Source organism: Mustela nigripes, chromosome 10, assembly GCF_022355385.1.
Source record: "Mustela nigripes isolate SB6536 chromosome 10, MUSNIG.SB6536, whole genome shotgun sequence".
Classification (NCBI taxonomy): Eukaryota; Metazoa; Chordata; class Mammalia; order Carnivora; family Mustelidae; genus Mustela; species Mustela nigripes.
This window is the reverse complement of record NC_081566.1, coordinates 11,505,472-11,532,688: the sequence shown is the minus strand read 5'-3', so window position 1 is coordinate 11,532,688 and position 27,217 is coordinate 11,505,472. Positions and strand designations below refer to the sequence as shown.

General features: G+C 39.2%; 1 protein-coding gene across 7 annotated transcripts in view; it reads left to right on the top strand.

Moving 5' to 3' along the window:
- The window catches only part of AHCTF1 (AT-hook containing transcription factor 1), an 82,310-nt gene that overhangs the window by 23,356 nt on the left and 31,737 nt on the right, over positions 1-27,217 (top strand). For 6 of the 7 annotated variants that reach the window (XM_059412575.1, XM_059412573.1, XM_059412578.1 and 3 more), the window contains 13 exons: positions 986-1,193; positions 2,469-2,585; positions 7,178-7,262; positions 8,858-9,008; positions 10,378-10,510; positions 10,593-10,774; positions 11,237-11,298; positions 12,136-12,264; positions 20,406-20,496; positions 21,543-21,632; positions 23,903-24,043; positions 24,661-24,765; positions 25,423-25,516. In XM_059412575.1, coding sequence (XP_059268558.1) covers positions 986-1,193; positions 2,469-2,585; positions 7,178-7,262; positions 8,858-9,008; positions 10,378-10,510; positions 10,593-10,774; positions 11,237-11,298; positions 12,136-12,264; positions 20,406-20,496; positions 21,543-21,632; positions 23,903-24,043; positions 24,661-24,765; positions 25,423-25,516 — 1,588 coding nt within the window. The remainder of the gene's footprint in view (positions 1-985; positions 1,194-2,468; positions 2,586-7,177; positions 7,263-8,857; positions 9,009-10,377; positions 10,511-10,592; positions 10,775-11,236; positions 11,299-12,135; positions 12,265-20,405; positions 20,497-21,542; positions 21,633-23,902; positions 24,044-24,660; positions 24,766-25,422; positions 25,517-27,217) is intronic. The other variant, XM_059412574.1, reaches the window with a different exon arrangement.

Below are 27,217 nucleotides of genomic sequence, written 5' to 3'. Positions count from 1 at the left end.
GGTTGTTGCTCCTGGAGGGAGATGGTGCTTCTGGCATCTAATAGACCGGCCAGGGCTGCAGTTCACTATTATGTAGTGCATAGGACCATTCCCCCCAGCAAAAATTTATCTGACCCAGAGGGTCTGTGGAGCCAAGCTTGAAAAACCCTATTTAAATTGTTTCATCCATCGAGATCGTTACCTAAATCTTTTGATTCAGTAGCGGATATAAAAATGATTTTGAAATTCTCTTAATCTAAAGAATTTTCTCATTAACTAGGGCTGTTTACCCTGAGATACAGTTTGTTTGGAAGAGGCAGGATAAATGCTTACTATTTCTTTAAGTAGTAATTTTCGGGGTAAGGAGCTGGTACACGGTTACTTAAAATGGTTCAGTAAGATCTTTTGTTGGTGAGGACAGGAACTCAGGAGGTTTTGTGTACTTCATGTGTACTTTTACATTCATTATTGTTTATTGATGTTCAAAAGAAAAAAATTTTTTAAACTTATGAGAACACCTTCATGTAGTCTGACAAATCCCCTTTAGATGTTGATAGTTTCCTAGATTTTTGGCACACGATGTACTAGGCTCATCTTAGTATTTTCTGCCCCAGACGGGGACTGGCCATTTCTCCAAGGGGAATATTTAGGTTCTTAGTTCTAAATTTGAATAAAGAAATCATCAGCTTTTTTTTTTTAAAGAAAACCCAGTCAGCTTTGTTTATGATTATTAAGGAAATTGTGTAATCTTTTTTAAAAAAAAGTGTACTTCAGATAATATTTGAGATGTACCATGAGGTTTTTTTTAAAAAATCACACAGTTAAATGTATTTTGAAAATTAGAGCATTTAACTAGGCATGGTTGGCTGTTTTATAGTTCAGTGTGCTTTGTTATCACTAATTTTAATTGACCACAGTAGTCCTCAGTTGCAGCTTGAATAGTGGCTAAAATGTTTGCTTTTATGGTTGTTGTGATCTGTTAATCTTACTTGTCTTGTTTTTCTAGACCTTGAAGTTGTAACCGGCATCCCAGCCGAAGTGCCGCACATCAGGGAGACCGTGATGCGTGAGGGCCGCCACCTGTGCTTCCAGCTGGTGAGCCCATCGGGCACCCCTGTGTCAGCCCTGCGCTACATCAGCAGGACGAACCAGCTCGCTGTGGGCTTCTCTGATGGCTATCTAGCTCTTTGGAATATGAAAAGCATGAAAAGAGAGTAAGTACAGCTTCTTCTCTTACTTGATTATTGGTAGTTTCTTTCGGAATATAACTTTGTTTTGTTTTGTTTTTTAAATTTAATTTTATTTTTTTAGTGTTCCAAGATTCATTGTTTATGCATCACACCCAGCGCTCCCTCTATGCAATATGTGCCCTCCTTAACATCCATCACCAGGCTCTCACAATGTCCAACCCCGCACCCCTCCAGAACCCTCATTTTTGTTTCTCAGAGTCCACAGTCTCTCATGACTTGTCCCTCTCTGATTTTCCCCAACTCACTTCTCTCCAACTCCCAATGTCCTCCTCAATTATTACTATTTTAAAATTAGCATAAAGAGAAAAGGGTATGGTTAAAAATAAGATTTTTTTTTTTTAGTTTTATTTATCTAAGTGATCTCTACACTCCAGATGAGGTTCTAACTCAGGACTCCAAGATCAGAAGTTGCATGCTCTTCCAACTGAGCCAGACAGGTGCCCCTCTTCTTCTTTTTTTTTTTTTTTCTTAAATAAAAAATCTTTAAAAAATGGCTACAGAAGTGACCCTTAATTGAGGGAGGTAGCAGCTCAGCATTATAAACTTTTGATCTCTTTGAAGAGTTCAGTAGATGCCTGTTTTTCTTGTAAGTTGTCAGTTTAATATTCATTTTTCCCCCCAAGGCATGCTGTATTTATTTATTTATTTCTTTGTTTATTTATTTATTTACTGACTGACTGACTTTGTTTATTTATGGCTAAGTACCAGGCTGAAGCGGCAGTGCCAGTCCCTAGTAGCTCCATGGGGCGAGTCCACCCTACCTCTCTTTGCTTGAGAACCTTTTACCAGCTCTTGTCTTTGAACTGCTGCTACGTGAATGCCCAGGGAACCTGGTTTCTGTAGTCTTTCCCCTGGCGCTGTCATCTCTTGGCTAACTGCTTTTTTCTATGTGGTTTGTGGGAACTCTTTGGATTCTCACTCACTGGGGTGTCGTGATGGGGAAACCTAAGTGCAGGGAGCTGAGATGAGAGTGTTGTGTCCGTGTTCGTCTTTTGTAGGGGGTCTCTTGCTGGTAGCAGTCCACAGTGGCCGACCCTCACCTGACAGGAGGGGCTGGTTTGCACACGTGTGTGTGTGGGGGGCACGTTAGTAGTTTTGGCCCTTCCCAAGGCCGTGTCAATTGTCTTGCCTCCCTGTGTATGTTACGATCAGGCGATTCTCACACGAGACCCCTTATTCTTTCTGCATGAAAATATAACTTAAAAGTATGAACTGTGCTACTTCTTGTGCCTGTTGTAGATACTACACGCAGCTGGAGGGTGGCAGAGTTCCCGTGTATGCCGTCACTTTTCAAGAACCTGAGAACGATCCACGTAATTGCTGTTACTTGTGGGCTGTTCAGTCGACACAAGATAGGTCAGTGTGACACGTGTGTTTTTTAAAAATACTTGTCAAGGGGCGCCTGGGTGGCTCAGGTGGTTAAGCCGCTGCCTTTGGCTCGGGTCATGATCTCAGGGTCCTGGGATCGAGTCCCACATCGGGCTCTCTGCTCAGCATGGGGCCTGCTTCCCTTCCTCTTTCTGTGATCTCTTCCCTTCCTCTCTCCTACTGTGATCTCTCTGTCAAATAAATAAATAAAATCTTTAAAAAAAAAATACTTGTCAAAGATGAGGCCACATTTCATTTTTGGGGGGAAAAGCCTTGTAGTATACTTTTTTTTTTTTAAGCGAAAACCGCGTAATTCAGTGAATTAGCAAGTGGTAGTTGAAAGGATTTTGAAAGTTAAATGTTTCTACATGGTTGAGTAAATTCTGGGATATCAGTGAGAAAAATGGTACTTGTTTGACTTGCTTAAATGCTCTTTTGGAGTAAGCCAGTACAGGTGAGTGGGCAGCCTCTTACCACCTTAGACAATTTTTATGGCCTTCTGTGTTCTTGCACTCCTAAGATTTCCTTTCTTCTCTTTGTTGTGTATGTCTCTCTCATTTTTATTTACCCCCACTCTGTTCCCTGGTCCGCCTGTTTGCCTTTTTCAGTATATTCTTAGCATTAACTTGGTTAATTTTTCTGTCATAACGTTTAATTTTGTCCCAATTATAGCTAGTGAAAAATCTTTCAACTGAATTCTAACCCATTAAGTTTGTTCAACTAGAGTAGTGTAAGTATTGATTTTGTGTTATTTTTCTTTGGTGTTTTGTTCTTTCTTAGCTGATGAGTGAAACAGTTGAGCTTGTGGTATAAATGCCATGATGGTGATAATGTGCAGTTCCCGGTACTTTTCTTCCCAAGTCCTTCCTACTGTGGGCTTGAGGTACCTGAGTTATGGTCAGTTTGGTTTTTTTGGTGTGTGTGTGTCTTTTTTTTTTTTTTTAAAGATTTTATTTATTTATTTATTTGTGTGTATGTGTGAGAGAGAGAGAGAAAGAGCACATGTAGAGGAGCAACAGGTAGAGGGAGAAGCAGGCTCCCCACCAAGCAAGGAACTTGATGTGGGACATGATCCCAGGACCCTGGGATCATGACCTGAGCCGAAAGCAGACGCTTAACTGGCTGAGCCATCCAGGCGTCCCTGGATTTTGTGTTCCATGTCTCTACTTGGTGGTTTGGCCTTGATTTTCTCTGTAGTAAGTCAGGAAATGAAATTATTTGCCACTTTGAAATTTGTCATTCCTGGAAACATAATGAAATGAAGATACAGAGCCCACTGTTGGGCTACCCCTTCTTAAGTCAAACCCATATTTCCTTTCATCTGAGTGTAGTGGGGGACAGCAGCAGCTGGAGGGATGTGCCCTCTGAGGGCTCTGGATGGTGGGCAATGTGAAGGGACTTTTATCGAGACAGTTGTGATATTCTGCTCATTTTTCCTCCTAGAATTGTCTCTTAGGATAAGTTCTATTGATTTTTTTATTCTTTATGTGGGTTTTGTATTTTTTTCTGAATTTTGCACACTAAATTCTAGAGTGCTTTCCTCTTATTTTGGCGAATAAGACTGCCTTTTTTTTTATCATGCCACTCTTCATTCTTGTAGTGTTCTCTGTAAGTGATGCCCACTCTGTTCTTATAACCATGAAGCTTATCTGAACATTCTGTGTTCCTGATTTTCTTTTGTAAAATTCCTGTGAATTGTATACACTTCTCTTCTTTCTTTTTTGAGGTAGTTTTCAGAGCTCTCTACAGCTGATTCTTGAACAGGGTGGGAGCTGGGGCTCCAATCCCCCTGTGCTGTCAGAAATCCACGTTTAACTTTAGACATCCATCCTGCCTCCCAAATTTAGCTACTGATAGCCTGCTGTTGACTGAAGCCCTACCAATAAACATCAGCAATTAGCACATATTTTATGTGTTAAATATATTACATAACTATATTTTATAGTATTGCCTTTTGGCTTATTGTTTTCAGTATATCTGTACTGTGCAGTTCATCTGCAGGTTTTCTCAAATTGTCACAAATCTCCAAAAAATTTCCCGTTTGTATTTATTGAAAAAAAATCTGCATACAAATGGACCCACACAGTTGAAACTTGTGTTGCTCTAGAGTCAAGTGTATTTGTGTTTGAAGTACAAACGAATCATAGATTAAAATATGGGCAGTATATACTGTTCTCTGTTTCTCTTACGGTGATGCCCAAGGTTTACTTCTCTTATTCACAACATACCCAGTAAGTAACCCATAGGAACAATTCTCTAATGACTTTTAAACCACTTAGTAGTACTGTATATAATATTCTTTTAATAGGACAAGGTCAATTTAATTGGTAAGTTGGGTTATTTATTCCTACATGGTTTACTTTGTGTTTGTCACTATTATTGATGTGATGTACTTTTGAGATTGGTATTTTTGTGGGCTTCCAGTCTTTGATTTGGGCCCTTCAGTTAGTTTGTCGTGGGCCTCTTTGAGAATCTGATGAAGGCTGTGATATATATCGGTATGTGACTGTAACATGATTTAAGGCAGAGTTCCTCACCTGTGGTCTGTGGGTAGACCTAGAATGGTCTGTGAGCTCCCTGAAATTATATATAAGATTATTTGTGTTTGTTTACATATGTATATGAGCAATACATAATAAAATATATGTACATCTATACAAATAATATGTGTATACATGTATAAATAATATTTATACACATGTAAATAACACATATATAAGTAATACTTATACACATGTTGGGGTATGTGTGTGTGTATATGTAGATGGTATTGGTATTGGTATATATAGATGATATTGGTATTATAAGTAGATGAAAACAATACAAGCTCAGATTAGAAGTCTAACTTAGAAGGTGATGTCATCCTTCTTTTTCCCCATCAGAGTGATTATTTAAACAAAATTTTAAAAAGAACAAAAAGAATCACTGTAGACTGATTAAACCACCACAGAATTACATAGGTATAGATTTTAAATTATTGCCATAGTGCTCATCAATTATAATAAAAACCACATTAATTTTTAAATTTATTTTTATTTAAATTCAGTTAATTAACATGTATTGTTTCAGAGGTAGAGGTCAGTGATTCATCAGTCAAGGCACATTAATTTTATAATATAAGAAAGTAGATGAAAAAACTGACTGCTTTTCCCTTTATTGCTGTCTGCGGTTTATCCTGTTTAATATTTGGTCTTTTAGAGGTTATTCTTTGTTTCACAACCATGTGTTTATTCATTCCACACACTAATTGAGTGTTTATATGTACTAATGATTGTTGTGGAGAATGGAGCGCTGCATAATGCCAATAAATTTCTGTTCTTCTAGATGTTCTCTTTCAGCAAGTATATTTCATAAATATACTAGTGCACATTTCATATAATTTCAGGTAGTGATGTTAAATACAGAAAAATAAAGCTGGGAGAGGAGATATAGACTATGTAGTAAAGGGAACTGTTCTTTTAGATAGTTTAGTTGGGGAGATTTGAATAAAGTCAGTTGGGGCGAGTAGGTAGCAAAGCAATGGGGATATCTGGGAGAAAGAATTCAAAGGACTTAGAAAAATATCTCAAGGAAAGCTAGAAGAGTGGTAAAGGGTAGAATGCAGACTGGTCGTAGATGAAGTCAGAAGAGTGGAACTAGTTTATATAGGGCCATGGAGGCCGGGATAAGGTAAGTATATGAGTTCGGCCTGACTAGACCAGGCCAGTTAAATCAATTTCTGGTGGTAGGGTCTGAGCATTAGTATTTTTTCAATGCTCCTTTGGTGATGCTAACAATAAGCAACCAAGATAGGGAACCACTAGGCCAGAGTTAGACTAGCTAGAGAAGAAATCTGGGAATCCTGCACATGGAGATAATTGATGGTGGAGAAGGAGAGGGTAGAACAGCCAGCAGAGGACTGCGGGTCGTGTAGTCTGAGGAACATGAAGATCTTGTGGTATCCTGGAGATCAAGAAGAATATGTGTACTAAGAAAGATCTGCCAGAAAGAATAAGAATTCACATTCATTCTGTGCTCTTAATACCTAATGAACGCTGTCCTTGAGCAGAGAGGAGTTGATTAGGGATCTTGGCCATATATTCATACTGTGTAACCCTCATCCTGTGGCCCTAGGCAGATCTTCATTTTAGGTAGAAGCCTCACGAGATGGCGGAAGAGACCAGGAAGAAGGAGCAAAGGACATGCAGTCCCCTCAGGATGGTTTTCTGTAGTTGCCGTGGGATAATTTGGTGTGCATCCTTTTGGCCAGAATGGGGGCTTGTTGCGCCAAGCTCAGAGCACACCTGTTGAAGATGGGGCGAAGCAGTGTTGGGTAAACCACTGTAGGCTCTGCTGCATACGGGCCCACCTAAAGTGTACAAATGACATCGGCTTAAGCAAGTTAGAATCTGTTAAAAATAAAAATCAGTTATTGTTTCAAAGGACTGCATTTTGTGAAAACAGCCAAATCCCTGGAATTCCTTTACATTGACCTTAGTTTTGTCGTGTGCACTCAGTATTGTATACTGGGCAGTAAGAGCTGCTTGATATATCAGTAGGATCTTGAGTGTTTCTTCTCAGCTCATTTCTGTTTCTTTCAGTGAAGGGGATGTGTTGAGTTTACATCTACTTCAGCTGGCCTTTGGTGATAGAAAGTGTTTGGCATCAGGACAAGTCTTGTATGAGGTAAATGGTACCGGGAATATGGGTTCATTCTGACCATTTTATTGTTGTTTGACTATTTTAGTCTTTGTTTTAAGATATTAGCATATTGAAAAGTCCTTCTATTCCAGTTAATACTGTATTCACAATGTAGTAGAAGTGTTAGATTAGGGATCAGAAGATGAGCAGTTGTGTCAGCTTAGCCTTCTGAACTTCCCCATATACCATTTTCATCTAAACTGAGGGGATTGGACAAGACTCATTCGTGACTTCATTGGTACCCAGGAAAAGGAGCTCCATTTTGTTGCTCTAATATGGCAAGCAGTAAGCCATGGGGTGACTTTATAAACAGTCTTGGGGCACCCGACTGGCTCATTTGGTGGAGCATGCAACCCTTGATCTCAGGGCTGTGAGTTTGAGCCCCATGTTGGGTTAGACATTATTTAAAATCTTTTGTTGTTTGTTTGTTTTTTGTTTGTTTGTTTTTGTTTTTTTTGGAAAAAGAGAGTGCAAGTAGGTCGGAGGGCAGAGGGAGAGGGAGAGAGAAAATCTTAAGCAGGCTCTACGTTCAGCATGGAGCACAATGTGGGGCTTGATCTCACAACCCTGAGATTATGATCTGAGCCAAAATCAAGAGTCAGATGCTTAACTGACTAAGCTACCCGTGCCCCACTTAAAAATAAAAATATTAAATAAATAAATAAATACAAATTTTTTAAATTAAAAAAATTGTCTTGCCACTTATAAAAAGGATAAATGTGTTAGTCTTTTAGGTGACTGAAATTTTTCCAGCTGAATTCTTGAAGACAAAGTGGCGTGCTGCTAATACCCACCTGGTCAGCCCCTACTTCCTTTCTGTAGAACAGGCTTTCTTAAGCTGGTGTTTGAGGTTGTATGGATGGCCTTTAAAGAATCCATAAAGCCTATGAATTATCTGAGACATTTTTATGATTATGCATTTTTCTGGAAGAAAGTTTCATAGTTTTTCTTAGGTTCTTTTCTTTCCCTCCATAGATTGATTGATTTATTTGGGAGAGCGAGCATGTATGCACAAGTGGGAGGGGCAGGGAGAAGAAGGAGACTCCCAAGCAGACTCTGTGCTGAGTGGAGAGCCCAATGTGGGGCTTGATCCCAGGACCCTGAGACCATGACCTAAGCCGAAACCAAGAGTCCGACACTCACCCAACTATGCTACCCAGGCGCCCTGGCTTTTGTTAGATTCTTAAAGAGATTGATGAGGGGAGAAGGGGGGGGCTGTTGTTCCAGAGCAAGAATGTCACTCTGAACAGAGGAGCGGGTTTGCTGGCCTCGTGTGTCTTTGTGCAGAATAGTGATGGTCAATCCAGTTCACACTCCAGCCCCAAGTACCTGAAGGTTCCCACGTTTGATAACTGCTTTAGAAGGTTTGTTGGTCATTATTTTCGAGAGACTAAGTTTATCTGTGTTTTATACTACATAAAATTTCAGAGGCCTTTTCAAGTGATTTGTTCTCTTTGTAACTTTTTTGTGTTTTCTTTGTATCATGTGAAAACTTTAAATTCAGAGAACATTTAAGTTTTGAATGACTTCTGGCTTAGAGTTCTATGAAGATAGAGATTTGTGTGCATTTTCTGTTTCAGGGGTTAGAGTACTGTGAAGAAAGATACACACTGGACCTCACGGGTGGCATGTTTCCTTTGAGGGGACAGACTAGTAATACCAAACTGTTGGGATGCCAGAGTATAGAGAAGTATCGATATCATGGCGACAGAGAGGAAGGTATGAATGAAGGTTGGTTAAAAGCACTCTTATATGTCATGTGGAATGCTTGCTTTTGATAGTTACCTTGATGGAAGATTTATGACATCCACCTTGATGGAAGATTTATGCTTTTTTAGAGTTCATACTCCTGGCAGTTAAAAAATTGGAATATTGATTATGGAATTTCTTTTAGGTCCGTATGAGACCGTCGGTATTCTTGCTGTGCAGAACTCAAGCGTCCAGTAGCTTGAGGGACCCCCTTGTATTTTAATCCAGCTCTTTAAACAGACAAGAATGGTCTCTAGTTTTGACTAGTATGAATAGTCTGTGAATAATGGTTCCTTCTGCGTATTTTTTGAGACCTCTGGCAAACAGACCTTGCTTGTCTTTAATCTTTCTCTTTCCTTTTAGTATCATCCCTTCTTCCTGGTAAACAACCTTTGCATGGTCAAAATGGCATAGATTTTGGAATCCCTCTTGGCTTCAAATCTCAGCTCTGTCAGTAGTTGTGACCTTTAATGAATTATTTAACATTTCTGAGCCTCCCTTTCCCCATCTGAATGGAGTAACGCAGTTGGACCTTTTGCAAAGGGTGGCTGTGAGAAGTAAATGTGATGCCGGTGGAGGTTCGTTCGGCTCTGGGCGTGCTCCCTATAGCCGTGCTTGTGTGTGTGCTTCCTGGGACTCATCCTCATGGTTAGGCCCTTCGTCTGGGCGTGTCCTCTGTGCTCGTCCCACGTCGGTTTTTGTGGCCCAGTCTTCACGTCCAACTAAACATGCCCAAAACACAGCTCTTCAGACTCTCCCTCTTGTATTCCCTACTCCCCTCTTCTTTCTGGGTTTCCCATTAGTTGTGTCTCAGATGTTTACTTTTTCTCTCCTTGGTGCCTCTTACCTTGTTCCTATCTTTCCATTCCCCGCAACCATCATCCAGGTACTAGTCATCCCCTCTTTCCCATAGAGCTGGACCAGCCCTTCTCAACTAGAATCCTCTAAAGAATCAAGCCCTGTGCCTCAAGGCGTCCATTTTTGGTATTGATATTCTCTGTGTTCCCTTGTTGGGAGAGTATGCCATCAAATAACGAATCAAAATAAATAAATCAAGTAAATTCCTACTTTTACCTTCAATACCTCAAAGTTGCCAAAGTGTTAAGTGAAAACAAGCCGCACTATAACTTTCCTGATGAGTATTTTTTTTGTAAAATCTTCTTGAAATGGAGAGACAGTAAAGATATACTGAATGAAACCCTTCTTACAGAATGCGCCATAGAAATGCTTTTTGACATATCAGACGTGATAAAACTTAATTTATGACAAGATGTTGCTGAAATTTTATTTGGGGTAGTTTTAGTTTGTGATTATTTATTCAATTTATAAAAATTATATTCTTTTCTTTTAGCTCTGTCTCCTGACACTAGTGTTTCAGTCTTTACCTGGCAGGTGAATATATATGGACAAGGAAAGCCTTCTATGTATTTGGGGCTTTTTGACATAAACCGTTGGTATCATGCACAGATGCCGGACTCGTTAAGGTAGGACTTCGCACTCTCTCTCTTTCACATTTGTGTGTGTAGCAGCTTGGTCAGTTAATGATTTTGTAACATTTTCTTTTAGAGCAGGAGAATATCTGCATAACTGCTCGTACTTTGCATTGTGGTCACTGGATTCCGTTGTGAACAAGACTTACCCGCATTACATCTTGGATATACTAGTTAATGAGAGAAGCTTAAGTAGAGGAATTCCCCCTTCATATCCACCTCCCGAGCAGTTTTTTAACGCAAATATTTACAACTTTGGTATGTGTTTCCTTAACATTACCTCGAGAAAAATAACATGCACAAGTATATCTGTGTGGGTGTTTGTACGTGTAATATGTATTTGTATAGTATGTGTGGTATCTATGTAGTGTGTAGCATGCAGGTATATGTGCTTACCTGTTCATGTCTCGTTACTGTTAGTTAATATATGGGTAACTTAGGAAATTTAGTTTGATATGTACACCAGAAAATTAATACTTAGGTATTTTATAAAGATACTATGACTTATGAATTCGCTAGAAAAGATAAGTATTATTTATGTTAAGTTTGGTATCTTGTCAGAATGGAAATATTTGGAAAAGTTATTTTAAAATTTATTATATGTAATTTGATATCTTGCCTAACAGTCTGTTAGGATAAATTTTGTTGTATTAATGCCGTCTATGATATAATTCGTAAGCAGATTTTATTTTATTTTTTTTTTTACATCTTTTTTTTTAGATGCCACTTGTTTGTTAAACTCAGGAATTGTTCATATAACTTGTAATGGCTTTCAAAAGGAGGTAGGTAACAACTAACAATGTGGACAGAGTATCTTAATGAACTGAAGTCAGATCATGGATTTAAACTTTATTTAGTGTTAATTATATAAACTGTTGTTTCAGCTTAAATGGTAGCTTCTGCTAGGTTTGTGATATGAGCAACTAGTAGCATCAGTTACTGATGGCAGCGTGCCAGAAGATGTATTGGGGTTGTGTGGATGTTAGCTACTTGAACCATAAGGAAAAGAGCGGAAGTAGGTCAGTGCCTTCGCCGTATCTCTTTGTATCCATACTCTTCATTCTCCTCTTTCTTCTCAGGAAGCTTATGAATGAGGCAAGTAATGCAAAGAAGATACCTAGCACAGTGTCTGGCGCAGAGCAGGCAATGACTAGATGTTGAAAAAGACTTCTCCAGGAAAACACAAAATGACAGATTTTGAAATTGATAACCGGCTAAATGTGCCTGAATGCCATATACTTCATATTGGATCTCTCTGACATTAGATCAGGAGAATAAACTGCAGGGTGTGTGTGTGGGGTGTGTGTGTGTTCATTAAGACCTGTCACGAAGTCTGTCAGCTGTCAGCATTGGAGAATGTAACAGGGTTACCCATCAAAGACAGAATGCCCCCCAAAGTATCTTCATCAGTAATATTACTTTTAACTAGCATGCATTGGTTTAGCTCAAGAACTTGTAAACCCGTTTCCTTGCAAGAAGTGTAAAAATGGAGTCTTAAAATTTCTATTTAGTGTCTTTTAGCTTTATTCAGAATATTAAGTACAAAGTAGATGATAAGTTTATTCTTAAATTTGATTATTTGAAATTATGTATTAATGTTTATTCATCAATCTTTATAGACTTTGAGGTTTTTAAAGAAATCAGGAGCATCTCTCAGTGAATTCATACCTGATGGCTATAATCGATGTCTTATGGCTGGCCTTCTGTCACCAAGACTTACTGATACTCACCCTTCCAGTTTAAGTCAGGTGAGATGATTTATAACACTGTTGTTTCTTTTGTTATTAGCTTTCTATTATAGTATTACATTATTATAGTAAAAGTCTACTAGATAATTTCTGCAAAAGTAGATTCAGTAGTATAATGCTCATGCTTCATGATCAGTAACTGTGGTCTTAGGTTTGGCTTAGAATACATACTACCAGGACCCAGTAGGCCATAACTTGGCACGAGGTTCACTTAGCTGTATAGAAGGATTTAGGACAGAAGCCACATTGTGGTGGCCCCAGGCATGTCATGAGTAGAAGTAGTAACAGGCCAGGAGCCATTTTCCAGCCGCTGTGAAAAATGCGTAGGTACAAGTGAGTAAGACCTCATGAGTAAAAATCATCTTGACTCAGGTGGATTTCATGGTCTAGAATGCCAGTATGTGATCATTGGCATGAGTGTCACTGGGAACTTGTGCTGTCATAGGACTGTTGAATCGGAAGTTCTAGGAGTGGAACCCCGCACTTGGTGTTTTAAAAAAGCCCTTGATGTGGGGGCGCCTGGGTGGCTCAGTCAGTTAAGCGTTTGACTCCTGATTTCGGCTCAGGTCATGATCTCAGGTTCCTGGGATTGAGTCCTGCTTTCCCTCTCCCTTGGCTCCTCTGCCTGCTTGTGCTCACACACACTCTCAAATAAATAAATCTTAAAAAAAGAAAAAGCCCTTAATGTGATTCTGATGCAGTGTTCCAAGAACCACTGCTTTATAGAAACCGGTATCTTCTGAGAGCCTGTGAGGAGATTCCAAGTTCCTGCAGAACAAGGCCGTTCTAGAAGTGAGACTCACTCATGGAAGCCAAAATCTCAACTTCCTAGTGGAGGTTTATAATCCAATCAGTTTTCCTGGTCCCAGTACATTTTACCTACCAGGGGACATTCTAACAGTAAACAGTGTTGCCTGGGGACAGCTCATAATTCACATTTAATTTAACTCATTATTTGTTAGTAAAACACGCTAGAATAAAGTAAGCTCCATTTTCCCATGGAGAAAGAGAAAATGTTAACTCTCCCTAAGTAGTGTTTGGATAAACTTATTTTAAAAATTACAGATATGTGGGGTCCCTGGGTGGCTCAGTGGATTAAAGCCTCTGCCTTTGGCTCGGATCATGTTCCCGGGGTCCTGGGATTGAGCCCCATGTCGGGCTCTGCTCAGCGAGGGGCCTGCTTCCTCCTCTCTCTCTCTGCCTGCCTCTCTGCCTACCTGTGATCTCTGTCTGTCAGATAAATAAATAAAATCTTTTTAAAAATTACAGATATGTAACTATGAATTGCTGGAAAAAGAGCCTTTTAAACACCCATGGGATATAAATACTGCCACTCATGGTTTAACATTTACGGTTGGATTTTAATACTTAATTTCATGGAATAAGTGAAATATTCAATACCATTATCACTGGGAGATTCCTCCCTCCTTCCTCTCCTTTTATAGTTTGGTACCTATGTAAATATTAACCATGTGGTCATGTCGTGATCATGGTCGATGTTAATGTTCTTACTACATAGCTTGTTTTTTCCTGGAGTTTCTAAGTGGCCTTTAAAAAAAAAAACACAAACACCTTGCCTAGTCTCACACAAGCTTAATTTTTTCTTCCAGTTACTTTTTGCTTTTTTGTGGTGCCCCTTTAGACGAAGGGTCTGACCTTCTGTCGGATTACTTCATTGCCCACTAATTTGTCGCCTTTGTCTCTGGTTCTGTTTTGGGGGAGATTTCTTCATCATCTACCTGGCTTCCCATCAACTTTTTAAAAATTTGACCCTCATATAAAATTTCTGTGAGTACTTTTTCTTTGATCAGTCTTTTGTTTCTAGTATTCTGTTTTATGGATGACTAGCTGCTGCCCGTGTGTGTTCACAGTCTTTCTTGATTTTTGCACTGGCTCTGTTTCCTCTGCAGTCTAGTTTCTTCGTCTAGTCTCTTTGATGGCAGGGGCTCTCCTTATGCATTTGGTGGCCGTCATCTGTTCATATGTAAAGTGGGTCAGTAACAGATGATACACTGTATTTTGCAATGGTATAGTTCATGGAGAGGAATCCTTTTCTTGAGAATAGTAGATGGGACATGCACCATTTCAGTGGAGCAAGGCCACACTTTGGGGGAGCCATTCCATTTTCCCAAAGATCTGTGATGCATGTGTCCATGGTTCTTCATTGCAGGGTCCTAAGGGGGTATGGCTGGCTGTTCCATAGACTAAGTGTCCACCGGTTGCTTATTTTTAGCCCAGGTCTGACCACTCTTGCCCCCCCCCTCCTCTGTACCTGGACTCTCCACGGACTTAGCCTGAGGGCTCAGAGAGCTAACTTGACTAGATTCTCATCTGTAGCTCCCGTCTGTGAGGACCTAAGGATGCGATTTCCCTCACACTGCTGAGTTCATCACCTTTCCTCATGACTGCCATTCATGGATCTTGTTGAGCTGTCTCACCCCATGATGCCGTCTCTTTTCTTTGCCCTCGTTGATTGATACCTTTCTCTGCTATTTACTACTGATCACTCACTGGGGTCTGGTGATGATACCAAGGCAGCAAGTAAATGGCTGTGTGTGATGTTCCATCTTTATCCATAGGTAACAAGAATTTTCTTTTTTTCAGGAAAGGCTAAAGCAGTTTATAAGGTTGCTTTTGTCTGTTGTGAGTAATAAATGGTCTTTTTTAACCCATCTACTTGATCAGAGTTATGGGAGAATTGCTAATATATTGTGCAGAAGATATCTATTCTTTCTGTCTAATGGCCCAAGAATACTCTTGAGGGCTTTGTTTGATAAAACGGCATCATCACACTCTGGGCGGTTGATTTCCAACCATATGCATTCAGGGAACACCTTTGCTCAGTCTTTCGTTCATAGTACTCTGTTTTATAGTGTCCATTCAGCTGCCCTCAAGAAGACAAGGAGAAAAAGCACCAGATTCAGAGTGGTTTCCTCCCGGAACTTCGGCCCCAGTGGCCCTGCCCACCCTACTGTCAGGAACTGGAACTTACTTTCCGGCCCAGTGCTCCAGCTTCCTGACCGCAGAGAACTCACGGCTCATCATCTTCAGGCCTTGGGCACTCCCAAGAGCTCCATTTAACTTTCTCACTTTAGGGAACTTGATACAGATTCTTTTTTTTTCCTGATTATACACTGTCAAATTTAGTTAAAGCAGTAATACCTTAAAAACGTGAAAAATAACTTGTAATTCAGCCACGTGAATAAAACAGCATTTAATGTTTTCCGTGATTAAAATCTGGTATCCACCCCATTTGGGTTTTTTTCCCCCAATTACATAAATAATACATGAATAGTTTGGATTTAGAAAATTGCTATAGGGTATTGAGGCATCTAACTATTGGCATTTTGTTAACCATCCTTCGTGTGCCCCTTTTTTAAAACTCCATTCCCAGAACAGGTCAAAGTAAATTACATTGTTTAGCAATGCACATGTAGAGCTAAAACAAAAAGAAAAGCAAGAACATGATGACTTCAGAAGGCAGGAAAGGGGTCGTGGTTGCCATGGGAAATGAGAGAGGTGGGTGGGATTTGTTTTTGGTCAGGTCCAAGCAGACACAGCTTCCAGGTTACTGCCACATATTCTCAGTCTAAACCTGGGTGGTGGTCTTGTCAGTGTCCCCTTCATAATCATTTGTTTGTATACATGGTGCATGGATTTTATGTATACTTTTCTTTCATGACTCTCTTTGTATCCCTTCTTCATATCGGGAAAAGGATGATACAGATGCAATTTCATATTTTCATTGGGTGGTCAGTGTTCTGTTAATTACATTATTTGCAAGTTTTACCCTTGTTTTATTGGGTCTTTTCCCTCTTGATTTCTTTTATGGTATCTTTTGCTACATACAAATTAATATTTTTGTAATCAAATGCTCCTGGCTTAAAAAACCTTGCTAATCAATGCTTCATTACCATTTAAGGCTTAGTTCATCTGTGTTCATCAGGTAAAGGTTGCTTTTCTTTCTCCTGGATGAGGATGAGTACAGCTGTGCTACACCCCTTACAAAACAGAGCACAGAATGTCCTTTTGTCAAACTACTGAGATACCACATTTATTTGATTTCCTCTGTCTGTGTACTGGGTTCTGTTTCTGGGTTTTTTATTATGTCCCATTAATCTGATCTATTTCTATGCCATTTTAATATACTGCTCTAATATTTGCTGATGTGGCTCTTTTTTCCCTATAATTGTCAATTCATAGGCATTTGTTCTTTTGTATTAATTACAACATGATTTTATCCAGCACTCCCATTGGAACTCTTCTTGAAAATTTGTTATAGTCATGTATTAATTTTGGAGAGAATATTTTTATCATCATTTCATCCAAGTCTTAAATAGTCTATTTTCTCATTTATTCAGGGTTGGTTTTCTATCTCAACAAGATCTTATAGTTCTTTTCAGTTCTTACAGGTGTCTCTTGTGCTTTTATCTCTTAAGTGCTCCATAGTTGTGCTGCTTGTGACTAGAACGTTTTTCCTCTATTAAATTCTGGGTGGTTATTGCTGGTACATAAAAATGCAGTTGGATCCGCAAATCAGTCAATGTGATACAACACATCAATAAAAGAAAGAACAAGAACCATATGATACTCTCAATAGATGCTGAAAAAGCATTTGACAAAGTACAGCATCCCTTCCTGATCAAAGCTCTTCAAAGTGTAGGGATAGAGGGCACATACCTCAATATCATCAAAGCCATCTATGAAAAACCCACCGCAAATATCATTCTCAATGGAGAAAAACTGAAAGCTTTTCCACTAAGGACAGGAACACAGCAGGGATGTCCATTATCACCACTGCTATTCAACATAGTACTAGAAGTCCTAGCCTCAGCAATCAGACAACAAAAGGAAATTAAAGGCATCCAAATTGGCAAAGAAGAAGTCAAATTATTACTCTTCGCAGATGATATGATAATATATGTGGAAAACCCAAAAGGCTCCAGTCCAAAACGGCTAGAACTTGTACAGCAATTCAGTAAAGTGTCAGGATATAAAATCAATGCACAGAAATCAGTTGCATTTTTCTACATCAACAGCAAGACAGAAGAAAGAGAAATTAAGGAATCAGTCCCATTTACAATTGCACCCAAAACCATAAGATACCTAGGAATAAACCTAACCAGAGAGGCACAGAATCTATACTCAGAAAACTATAAAGTACTCATGAAAGAAATTGAGGAAGACACAAAAAAATGGAAAAATGTTCCATGCTCCTGGATTGGAAGAATAAATATTGTGAAAATGTCTATGCTACCTAAAGCAATCTACACATTTAATGCAATTCCTATCAAAGTACCATCCATCTTTTTCAAAGAAATGGAACAAATAATTCTAAAATTTATATGGAACCAGAAAAGACCTTGAATAGCCAAAGGGATATTGAAAAAAGAAAGCCAAAGTTGGTGGCATCACAATTCCAGACTTCAAGCTCTATTACAAAGATGTCATCATCAAGACAGCATGGTACTGGCACAAAAACAGACACATAGATAATGGAACAGAATAGAGAGCCCAGAAATAGACCCTCAACTCTGTGGTCAACTAATCTTCGACAAAGCAGGAAAGAATGTCCAATGGAAAAAAAGACAGCCTCTTCAATAAATGGTGTTGGGAAAATTGGACAGCCACATGGCAGAAAAATGAAATTGGACCATTTCCTTACACCACACACAAAAAAGACTCAAAATGGATGAAGGACCTCTGTGTGAGAAAGGAATCCGTCAAAATCCTTGAGGAGAACACAGGCAGCAACCTCTTCGACCTCAGCCACAGCAACATCTTCCTAGGAACATCGCCAAAGGTAAGGGAGGCAAGGGCAAAAATGAACTATTGGGATTTCATCAAGATCAAAAGCTTTTGCACAGCAAAGGAAACAGTTAACAAAATCAAAAGACAACTGACAGAATGGGAGAAGATATTTGCAAATGACATATCAGATAAAGGACTAGTGTCCAAAATCTATAAAGAACTTAGCAAACTCAACACCCAAAAAACAAATAATCCAATCAAGAAATGGGCAGAGGACATGAACAGACATTTCTGCAAAGAAGACATCCAGATGGCCAACAGACACATGAAAAAGTGCTCCATATCACTCGGCATCGGGGAAATACAAATCAAAACCACAATGAGATATCACCTCACACCAGTCAGAATGGCTAAAATCAACAAGTCAGGAAATGACAGATGCTGGCGAGGATGTGGAGAAAGGGGAACCCTCACACTGTTGGTGGGAATGCAAGCTGGTGCAACCACTCTAGAAAACAGCATGGAGGTTCCTCAAAATGTTGAAAATAGAACTGCCCTATGACCCACCAATTGCACTACTGGGTATTTACCCTAAAGATACAAACATAGTGATCCAAAGGGGCAGGTGCACCCGAATGTTTATAGCAGCAATGTCCACAATAGCCAAACTATGGAAAGATGAATGGATCAAGAAGATGTGGTCTATATACAAATGGAATACTATGCAGCCATCAAAAGAAATGAAATCTTGCCATTTGTGACAACATGGATGGAACTAGAGCGAATCATGCTTAGCGAAATAAGTCAAGCAGAGAAAGACAACTATCATATGATCTCTCTGGTATGAGGAAGTGGTGATGCAACATGGGGGCTTAAGTGGGTAGGAGAAGAATAAATGAAACAAGATGGGATTGGGAGGGAGACAAACCAAGTGACTCTTAATCTCACAAAACAAACTGAGGGTTGCTGGGGGTAAGGGGATTGGGAGAAGGGAGATGGGGTTATGGACATTGAGGAGAGGGTATGTGCTTTGGTGAGTGCTGTGAAGTGTGTAAACCTGGCGATTCACAGACCTGTACCCCTGGGGATAAAAATATATGTCTATAAAAAATAAAAAAATTAAAAACAAAAGATACCTTTCAAAAGACCTAAAAAAAATGCAGTTGGTTTTTGTGTATTCACTTAATATCTATTTATCAAATCAGAATCTCTTATTAGATTTTCAAGGTCTGGAGTCATCAGCAAATACGGGCTTCTACTTTTTCCATTTTTGTTTATCTTCTCACAGCGTTTGGTAGAACCTATACAAACTTTGGAAAAACAGTGGTACCAGCAGACATTCTTGTTTTGTCCCCAATGTTAATGTAAATTGCTTTACTGAGTCTCCATTTAGAATCATGCTTTTCTTCATTTTGAGGGAGTCTTTATCATAGTTAAGCCCCTCTGTTCCTGTTCGACTCATCTGTTTTTTCATTCAGTTCTTTTAAAAAAGTTTCTTGTTCTAATGAATGAAATTCATACGTTTCTTTAATATTCAGCGTGATTTATAATGATTTTAAATAAGGCTTGTTAAGACACAGCTATATCTTATAGTTACCTGCTTACAGTGATTTTTAGTAAATCCATGGAATTGTGCACCTGTCTCCACATTCAGTTTGAGAACATTTTTCTCACCCCCACAAAACCCCCATGTTCTCCCCCCATTTCCCAGCTTTCAAACCACTCTGCTTTCTGTCTTCATAGGCTGCTTGTTACTTACAGTTCATCTGTGTGGTATATGCATCAGCCCCTCATCCCATTCGTTCACCCATTCTTCAGTTGGGGGGCATTTGGTTTGTTTCCAGTTTGGGACTATTATGAATGATGTTGTTCCATGTATAGTTTTGATGTGGGCTTGTGTTTTCATTTCTCTTGGGTATGGAGTTGCTGGGTCATGAGGTAACTCAGTATTTAAGTTTCCCAGAGTGGCTACCATTTTCCATTCCCACCATCAGTGTACAAGGATTCCAGTTACTCCACGTGGCCACCAGTGCCTCTCACTGCCTTTGTGTTTATAGCCGCCTAGAGAGTCATGAGTTTTTAACTCCTTAAATATTTGTATTTTTAAAATTTATTAATTGGTTTTAAAGAGAATGCCTGTGGGGGAGGGGGAGAGAGAGAACCTCAAGCAGACTCTCTGCTGAGCGTGGAGCCCCACACAGGGCTCAATCCCAGGATGCTGACATCATGACCTGAGCCAAAACCAACAGTTGGATACTTAACCCAACGGAGCCACACAGGTGTCCCTAAGTGTTTGTATTTTTATAGAACTTGCTATCTCTGAGACTGTGATCAGATATCTTCTACCCTCATTTCTTACTCTTTTTCCTTTTTTTAAATGCATGGTTCAGGAAGAACAGTTAGAAGCTATCTTGTCAGCAGCAATCCACACAAGTTGCCTGGGACTTCTGACTGGATGTATCAAAAAGTGGACAAAAGAAGGTAAGATTATGGTTTTTAACAAATAAAAAAATCACTTTTATATTTAAAATTTTTTAAATAATTAATTTGGGGGTTTAGTTAAACTTTATTTTGAGCTAATTAGATTCACATTGCTATTTTAAGACATTGTGTACAGAGATCCTGTGTTACCCTTTATCATCACCTTCCCTCTGCAAGATCTGGTAAGCTTCTGGTACAGTATCCCAGTCACGACCCCCATGTTGTCCTTTTTATAGCCACACCTATGTCCCCCTACGCATAATCCCAGGGAGCCACCAGTCTATTCTCTATTTCTATAATTTTGACATTTCAAAAATGTTTAGAAATGACATTATACAATATGTAACTTTGGGATTGACTCTTCAGCAAAATTCTCCGGGATTCATCCCAGTTGCTGTGTATCCTTCTCTTTTAAAAACACACATGCTACACCCCCTTTATTTTTTTATTGAGTCATTCGAGAATAAGTTGAAGGCATCAACATTTCTCTTCTTGTAAGTAATTCAATATTATTTCCAAGACCAAGAACATTCATTCCAAAACCACTTTATACTTACAAAATTCAGAAAAACATTGATACATGCTGTTATCTGGTCCCCAAACATTACTGGAATGTTACTAATTGTGCCAGTAACGTCCTTGATAGCATTTATAGGGATAGAGAATCCAAAATGGAATCCAGCATATACTTTGTATTTAGTTTTTATGTCCTTTTAATGTCTCTTAATCTCATATAATTCCTAGGCCTTTATCTTTCAAAAAATTGGCTTTTTTTTTTTTAAAGATAAGCCTATCAATTTGCAGACAGTCTTTGAGTGTGTGTTCTTAAGCTTTCCTCCTGATTAGATTCAGAGTTGACATTCTTCACAGCAGCACTGCGTAAAACAGTGTGCTCTTTGCTGTGTTTCGTACCAGTTTGTTAGTATTGACGTTCCCACTGCTCACTTGATCAGTGTGGTCTTGGTCAGGGTTCCCCACTGGAGCTACTCATTTTTTGTTTGTAATTAATAATCCTTTATTTTTTTCCATGGATATTTACTAATAAGAACAACCAAATTCTGCGGCCAATCTTCGCTTTGTTCTTGAGTGGACGTGGAATAAAGTGGTTTTTACAAAAGAGGAATTTGACAGACTGTGTAAGTATTATATTAAAATATTAACCTCGATTTGTGTTTTAAGTACATGACAGTCATCATTTTTAATCATTTTGAAGTTGTAAACTTGTTTTTTTTTTTAAGATTTTATTAATTTATTTGAGAGAGAGCACACGTTGGGGGAAGGGGCAGCAGGCAGAGGGAGAGGGAGAACCAGGCTTCCTGTGGAGCGGGGAGCCCAAATCGGAACTCCATCCCAGGACCCTGCGATCATGACCTGAGCTGAAGGCAGATGATTAACTGACTGAGCCACCCAGGCGTCCCTGAAGTTGTAAACTCTTTAAAGAAGTCTCAGAGGAAAACTTTTCTTTTAATAGTAGGGTGGCAAAATTAGTATTATTTTTATGTTTGTTTTTAAACATTTTATTTTTAAATAATTTCTGCACCCAGCATGGGGCTCGAACTTAAAATTTCAAGTTGAAGAGTCACATGCTCCACCACTGAGCCAGTCAGGTGCCCCGACGAAATTCTTTCTTGAGCAAGACTTTGCAATCGATTGTTAAACTGGCAATGTGTTAACATGCCTATAATACCAACTTTCAGAGTTGGACATTTTCTTTGATCTTAAGAGATTAAATTATGAAGTTTGCGGATGATGGAGTCAGGGGGGTATGCCAGTTGACCTCAGAAGGTTCCCTTCTTACTCATTTTCTGTTCAAAATATTTATAACCAAAAAAAAGCTAAGGAGGAGGGCAAAAGGGGCACCTGGATGGCTCAGTGGGTTAAGCCTCTGCCTTCAGCTCAGGTCATGATCCCAGGGTCCTGGGATCGAGCCCCATATCGGGCTCTCTGCTCGGCAGGGAGCCTGCTTCCTCTTCTCTCTCTGCCTGCCTCTCTGCCTACTTGTGATCTTTGTCAAATAAATAAATAAAATCTTTAAAAATATATATTCTTAAAAAAAAAAAAGTGGAGGGCAAAAACTCATCACCTCTGTCTTCTGCTAGCAGGTGACGTTATCAGTCATTTGCAGTAATTTTTCTTCTTGTCAGGCTTATTCATTCATCTGTCGTTAATCTGAGTTTTGAGGTGTCCTATAAATATCAGAAACCCATTATGTACAAAAATAATGTGATTGCCCTGTACATGAAAGTATAATTTAAGTTTAATTAGAAGTATATATTTTTGTTATTTCTATCATTGTATCAATGATGAATGAATTAAATGGACTTTTTAGTTAAGTTATTTTTAGTAGAGAATCTACTGTTAGAGACATGGGGTTCTTTAGTATTTTTAGGTCATACTTACAAAACATAAATATGAAATAATTATAAATACTTAAATAATTGAATAAATTATTTGAATAGTTATTAAATATTTAATCACTTAGTTAAAGTCAGGAGCAAACACCTGGTAATTCAGAGTTAGGGCCACAAAGTGTATTTTTTTGAGTGGAAAATATATTCAGGACTGGGTTATGTAATTCATGTAAGAAAAGAAAAAAATTCAGATTGGTTCATAAATTATATGCCTTTATTACACTTTGAGCATAATCTGGTACATCAGGTTTGAACAGGGTAACTCAGCCATTATTGCTGCCTTGAGCTGCATTACTGGTTAATGGAGTTCTTTTAAAAACCTAAATGTAATAAAAACACAAAGTATAGTATTTTAAATGCATGGGAAGTGAAGCAAATCAATTTGATTTGAGGAAGGATTTCTAATTAAGATGTTTTCTAGTTTTCAGTTACCCAGTAAATATTAATGTGATTAAATCTTAACTAAAACATGTAATCAGTAGCAACTAAAATACCCATTTTTTCCCCACAAAAGGATTCGAAAATTCATTGTTGAGTTTAAAATGAAAGGACAACCAAGTCTACAGTGAATTATAACAAGCACGTAGTTTTATTATGTCTTTATCTGAGTCTTAATGTCTCACTTTGGAGCACTGGAGATGGAAAAGTGCTCTTATAAAATAATCACAAAACAATGTGGCATGTAAAAGATCTGATAGGAAAGATTTTTACTTGAGGGGGAAGCATTTAACGAATAGACTTATTTCTAGTCAGTCTGATGTTGACTCTGTGTCCCCTTCCTCTGCTCACATTGCTTGTTCCTTGTTCTGCATCTTAAAAAACTAGGAATTTATATTTGTCCCTTCGGGGTTTCTTAAGGTTATTTGCCATTTCAAAGTCTCATAATGTGTAGTCTAACTCTGTAGTTAATAGGAGTTTGAGAAATCTTGCCTTTATGATTTTAACTAACTCAGATTTATTGTGTCAGAACTAATCTGGTATTTTCTCCTGGAAAGGTATACCATTATTTGATGGCTCGTGTCGTTTCATCGACCCACAGACCATACAGGCTCTCCAGCAGTGCCACTTGCTTCTCAGCAACCTTAATTCCGTCTTAAATTGTTTCACCACAGAGGCCCAGGAGATCACGGAGAGAGGTGTGCTCTTTGTCTCGTATAAATGAGTTTTTGTTTAAATTTTACTTCAAGGAAAAATAAACTTCCTTGTCTTCCTTGTCTTAGATGCATCATTGTGCAAAGTACGAAGAGACTTATTTTATTTTTATTTCTTAAATGGAAACTGCAGACTATTACTAGATGTGCCCTGAGCCCATGCTTAAACATGCTTGGGAAATCTGCGGGTTAAACTTACTGTTAAGGTAGCGTACGTACTTCCAGTAGAGTTTCAAATTCTTCAATTATATGTAAGTTTTTATTCACAGAGGTCATTGTAAATGTTTGTCTTTGTTTTGCCATTTAAACAAAATAGCCAGTTTCACGTAAAGGCCCGGTTTGAACAACCTACAGGAATATCCCTGTGCTGGTCTGTGTTACTGGCTGCGTTTGACTTGGAAATGCAGCATAGGCGGAAGCTCATGTAGCTTAGATGTCTACTTAGTGAGTCATCCCCTTTAGCATTGTGGAGATTTTCTGTTCAAGCTAAGTATATTGAAGAATCCACATACGCTGTTAAAAGTTTTGAGAACTGGGCAGGGTCTTGATTCTCCACACGGTTGAAGCACTGCACGTTACACGGCCGGTGTTTGTCTCCGCAGGCCTCATGGACTTGCACAAGAAGTGCCTGATCACGCGGCTCATCAGCCAGTACACGCAGGCGGTGCTCTGGTTCTGTCACTCGGGGCTCTTACCCGAGGGCTCAGGTAAAACACGGACTTCAGCTGCGGATATTACTGGAGACTTTCTGAAATCTCTGTCATTTGAGGGGTTCTCATTTTCGGGTTGCCTTTTTTCCACCATCCCTCTTCCATTAAGAGTTGTTTTAATATGTGTATTAACCAAGATTATTTGCCATCAGTCGAATACCTCTTTTCAACTAATGTATGCTACCAAGAATTAGATTTGACTTTTGCTCTGGCTTGTAGAGAACACTTCTAAGTCCTCTAATTTTCTGCATTTCCAGGGCACATGTTAGATTCTATTGAGAAGCACTTCTGTCCCTTTGCTTAATTGCTGTTGACCTTACTCTTTCATTATTCTCTGTGATTTTTACCTAAATAGTGAATACTGCTTGCTTTCTAAGTATATGAATGATTAAGGATTAAGGGGATGGAATTATCTCTGGAATAGCTTTTCCAGAGTTTTAAGCCTACATCCTTGTTTTTTACCAACTGTTATGAGAGACTCTTTTCTTGTTTGTGTATCTGTTAATAAAGGGATGTATATTTATTACTTAAATTTAGGAAGCCTGCAGACTAAACAGTATCATGCAGTTATAGTAAAATAATGTGGATGACCTTAGGTATTGTTAGGATGTTTTGGAAATATTACTAATTTTCCTGATTCTTAAAAAACTCTAGATGATGCTGTGCAGTTGTCCAGGTTGTACTACAACTACCCTGTAATTCAGAACTACTACACCAGTCGTCGACAGAAGTGTGAGCGTCTGGCAAGGTACCTTCCAGAATTTTCCAAAACCTCTTAGAAGTTATTTTTGTAAGAAGTCATCTCTTTCTCAGAACAGAATTCATGAGGCTACAGAAAGATGAAATGCGTGGAATTCTCAAGTGACAGAATTTGTTACTAGCATTATTATAGTTGTAACATTTGCATGTTTGCCTAGATCTGTTACACCTCATTTGATAATTTGAGTGTGGCTACTCGTATTTCCTAATTAAGAGTTGTTACCACAGTTGATTTATTAGAAGAGATTCTGTCATTTAAGCATGTATTTTTCCTGAGGATTCTTATTCATACTTTTTAAAGATGTTATTTGTTTATTTGACAGACAGAGATCACAAGTAGGCAGAGAGGCAGGCAGAGAGAGAGGAAGGGAGGCAGGCTCCCCGCTGAGCAGAGAGCCCAATGCAGGGCTCCGTCCCAGGACCCTGGAATCATGACCTGAGCTGAAGGCAGAGGCTTTAACCAACTGAGCCACCCAGGCACCCCCTGAGGACTCTTATTTACTTATTTATTTTTATGAACATATAATGTATTTTTATCCCCATACGTAGAGGTCTGTGACTCTCCAGGTTTACACACTTCACAGCACTCACCATAGCACATACCCTCCCCAATGTCCATAACCCCACTACCGTCTCCCAACCTCCCTCCCCCCAGCAACCCTCAGTTTGTTTTGTGAGATTAAGAGTCTGAGGATTCTTATTTAGAAAATGACTAAAGGCTCCCAATTCATCAGAAAGCCACAAAGCATACCTTCAGTTAGGCTTTTTATGTTCTTTCCATTAACAGTTGCTTTTCAGGCCCTTCAACCACTGTGTTCCTGTTTTCTTTGTCTTATTTCCTTTATTTTTCCTTTTTAATATACATGAATGTTACTCTCATTGGTTCCTTTGAAATAATGAAGCAGAGGTAATAGAACAAAGAGCAGGGATTATATAGCCTTGTTCCTCGGGTGGGAGTGACGCTTGCAGCACAGCATGCAACATTGATAGTGGTGGTTCACGAACATGGACGTCAGGTGTGTTGTCAGAATCCCCCAGAAATCAGTCCTCAGAAGGCCATGCTGTCTATAGTTTGGTATGTGGCAAGTTTGGGGTCCGGTCCTTTCGAAGAAATAATCTTGGAGCCTAGGCACCGAGGTGGGAGATTGATTAGGCATATTATATTTATTTAATTTTTAAAGATTTTATTTATTTGAGAGAGAGTGCACACTTGAGCAGAAGGAGGAGGAGAGAGAGACTGTGAAGCAGACTCCCTGCTGAGTGCAGAGCCCGCCGTGGGGCTCCATCTCACAACCCTCAGATCGTGATCCCAGCTGAGCCACCCGGGTACCCCATCAAGCATATTTTAAAATCCTAGATCTGTTAGTTCCTAGATCTAATTCTAGATATGTGTCCGTGAATGGCTTTGCTACGTTTTTCTAATCCTGCTTGTCACGTAAGACTCGCAGGCCATGTAAATAAAGGTGGAGTGGTCGGTGCGGTGCTGACTGTCAGGGGGAAAGCTCAGGAAGGAGGAACTGCCACCCACCGGGCTGTTGTAGATGAGGCAGGGACAGGTTATGCTGCCCACTGCAGGCGCTCGGGATAGGTTTTTGAAGGAATCGCTGGGTCAGAAGACTCAGGTGGTGAAAGGGAACTCATAGCCCTTTGACTGAACTGCTGGGTGTTTATACCCGACTGGCTGCTGTGC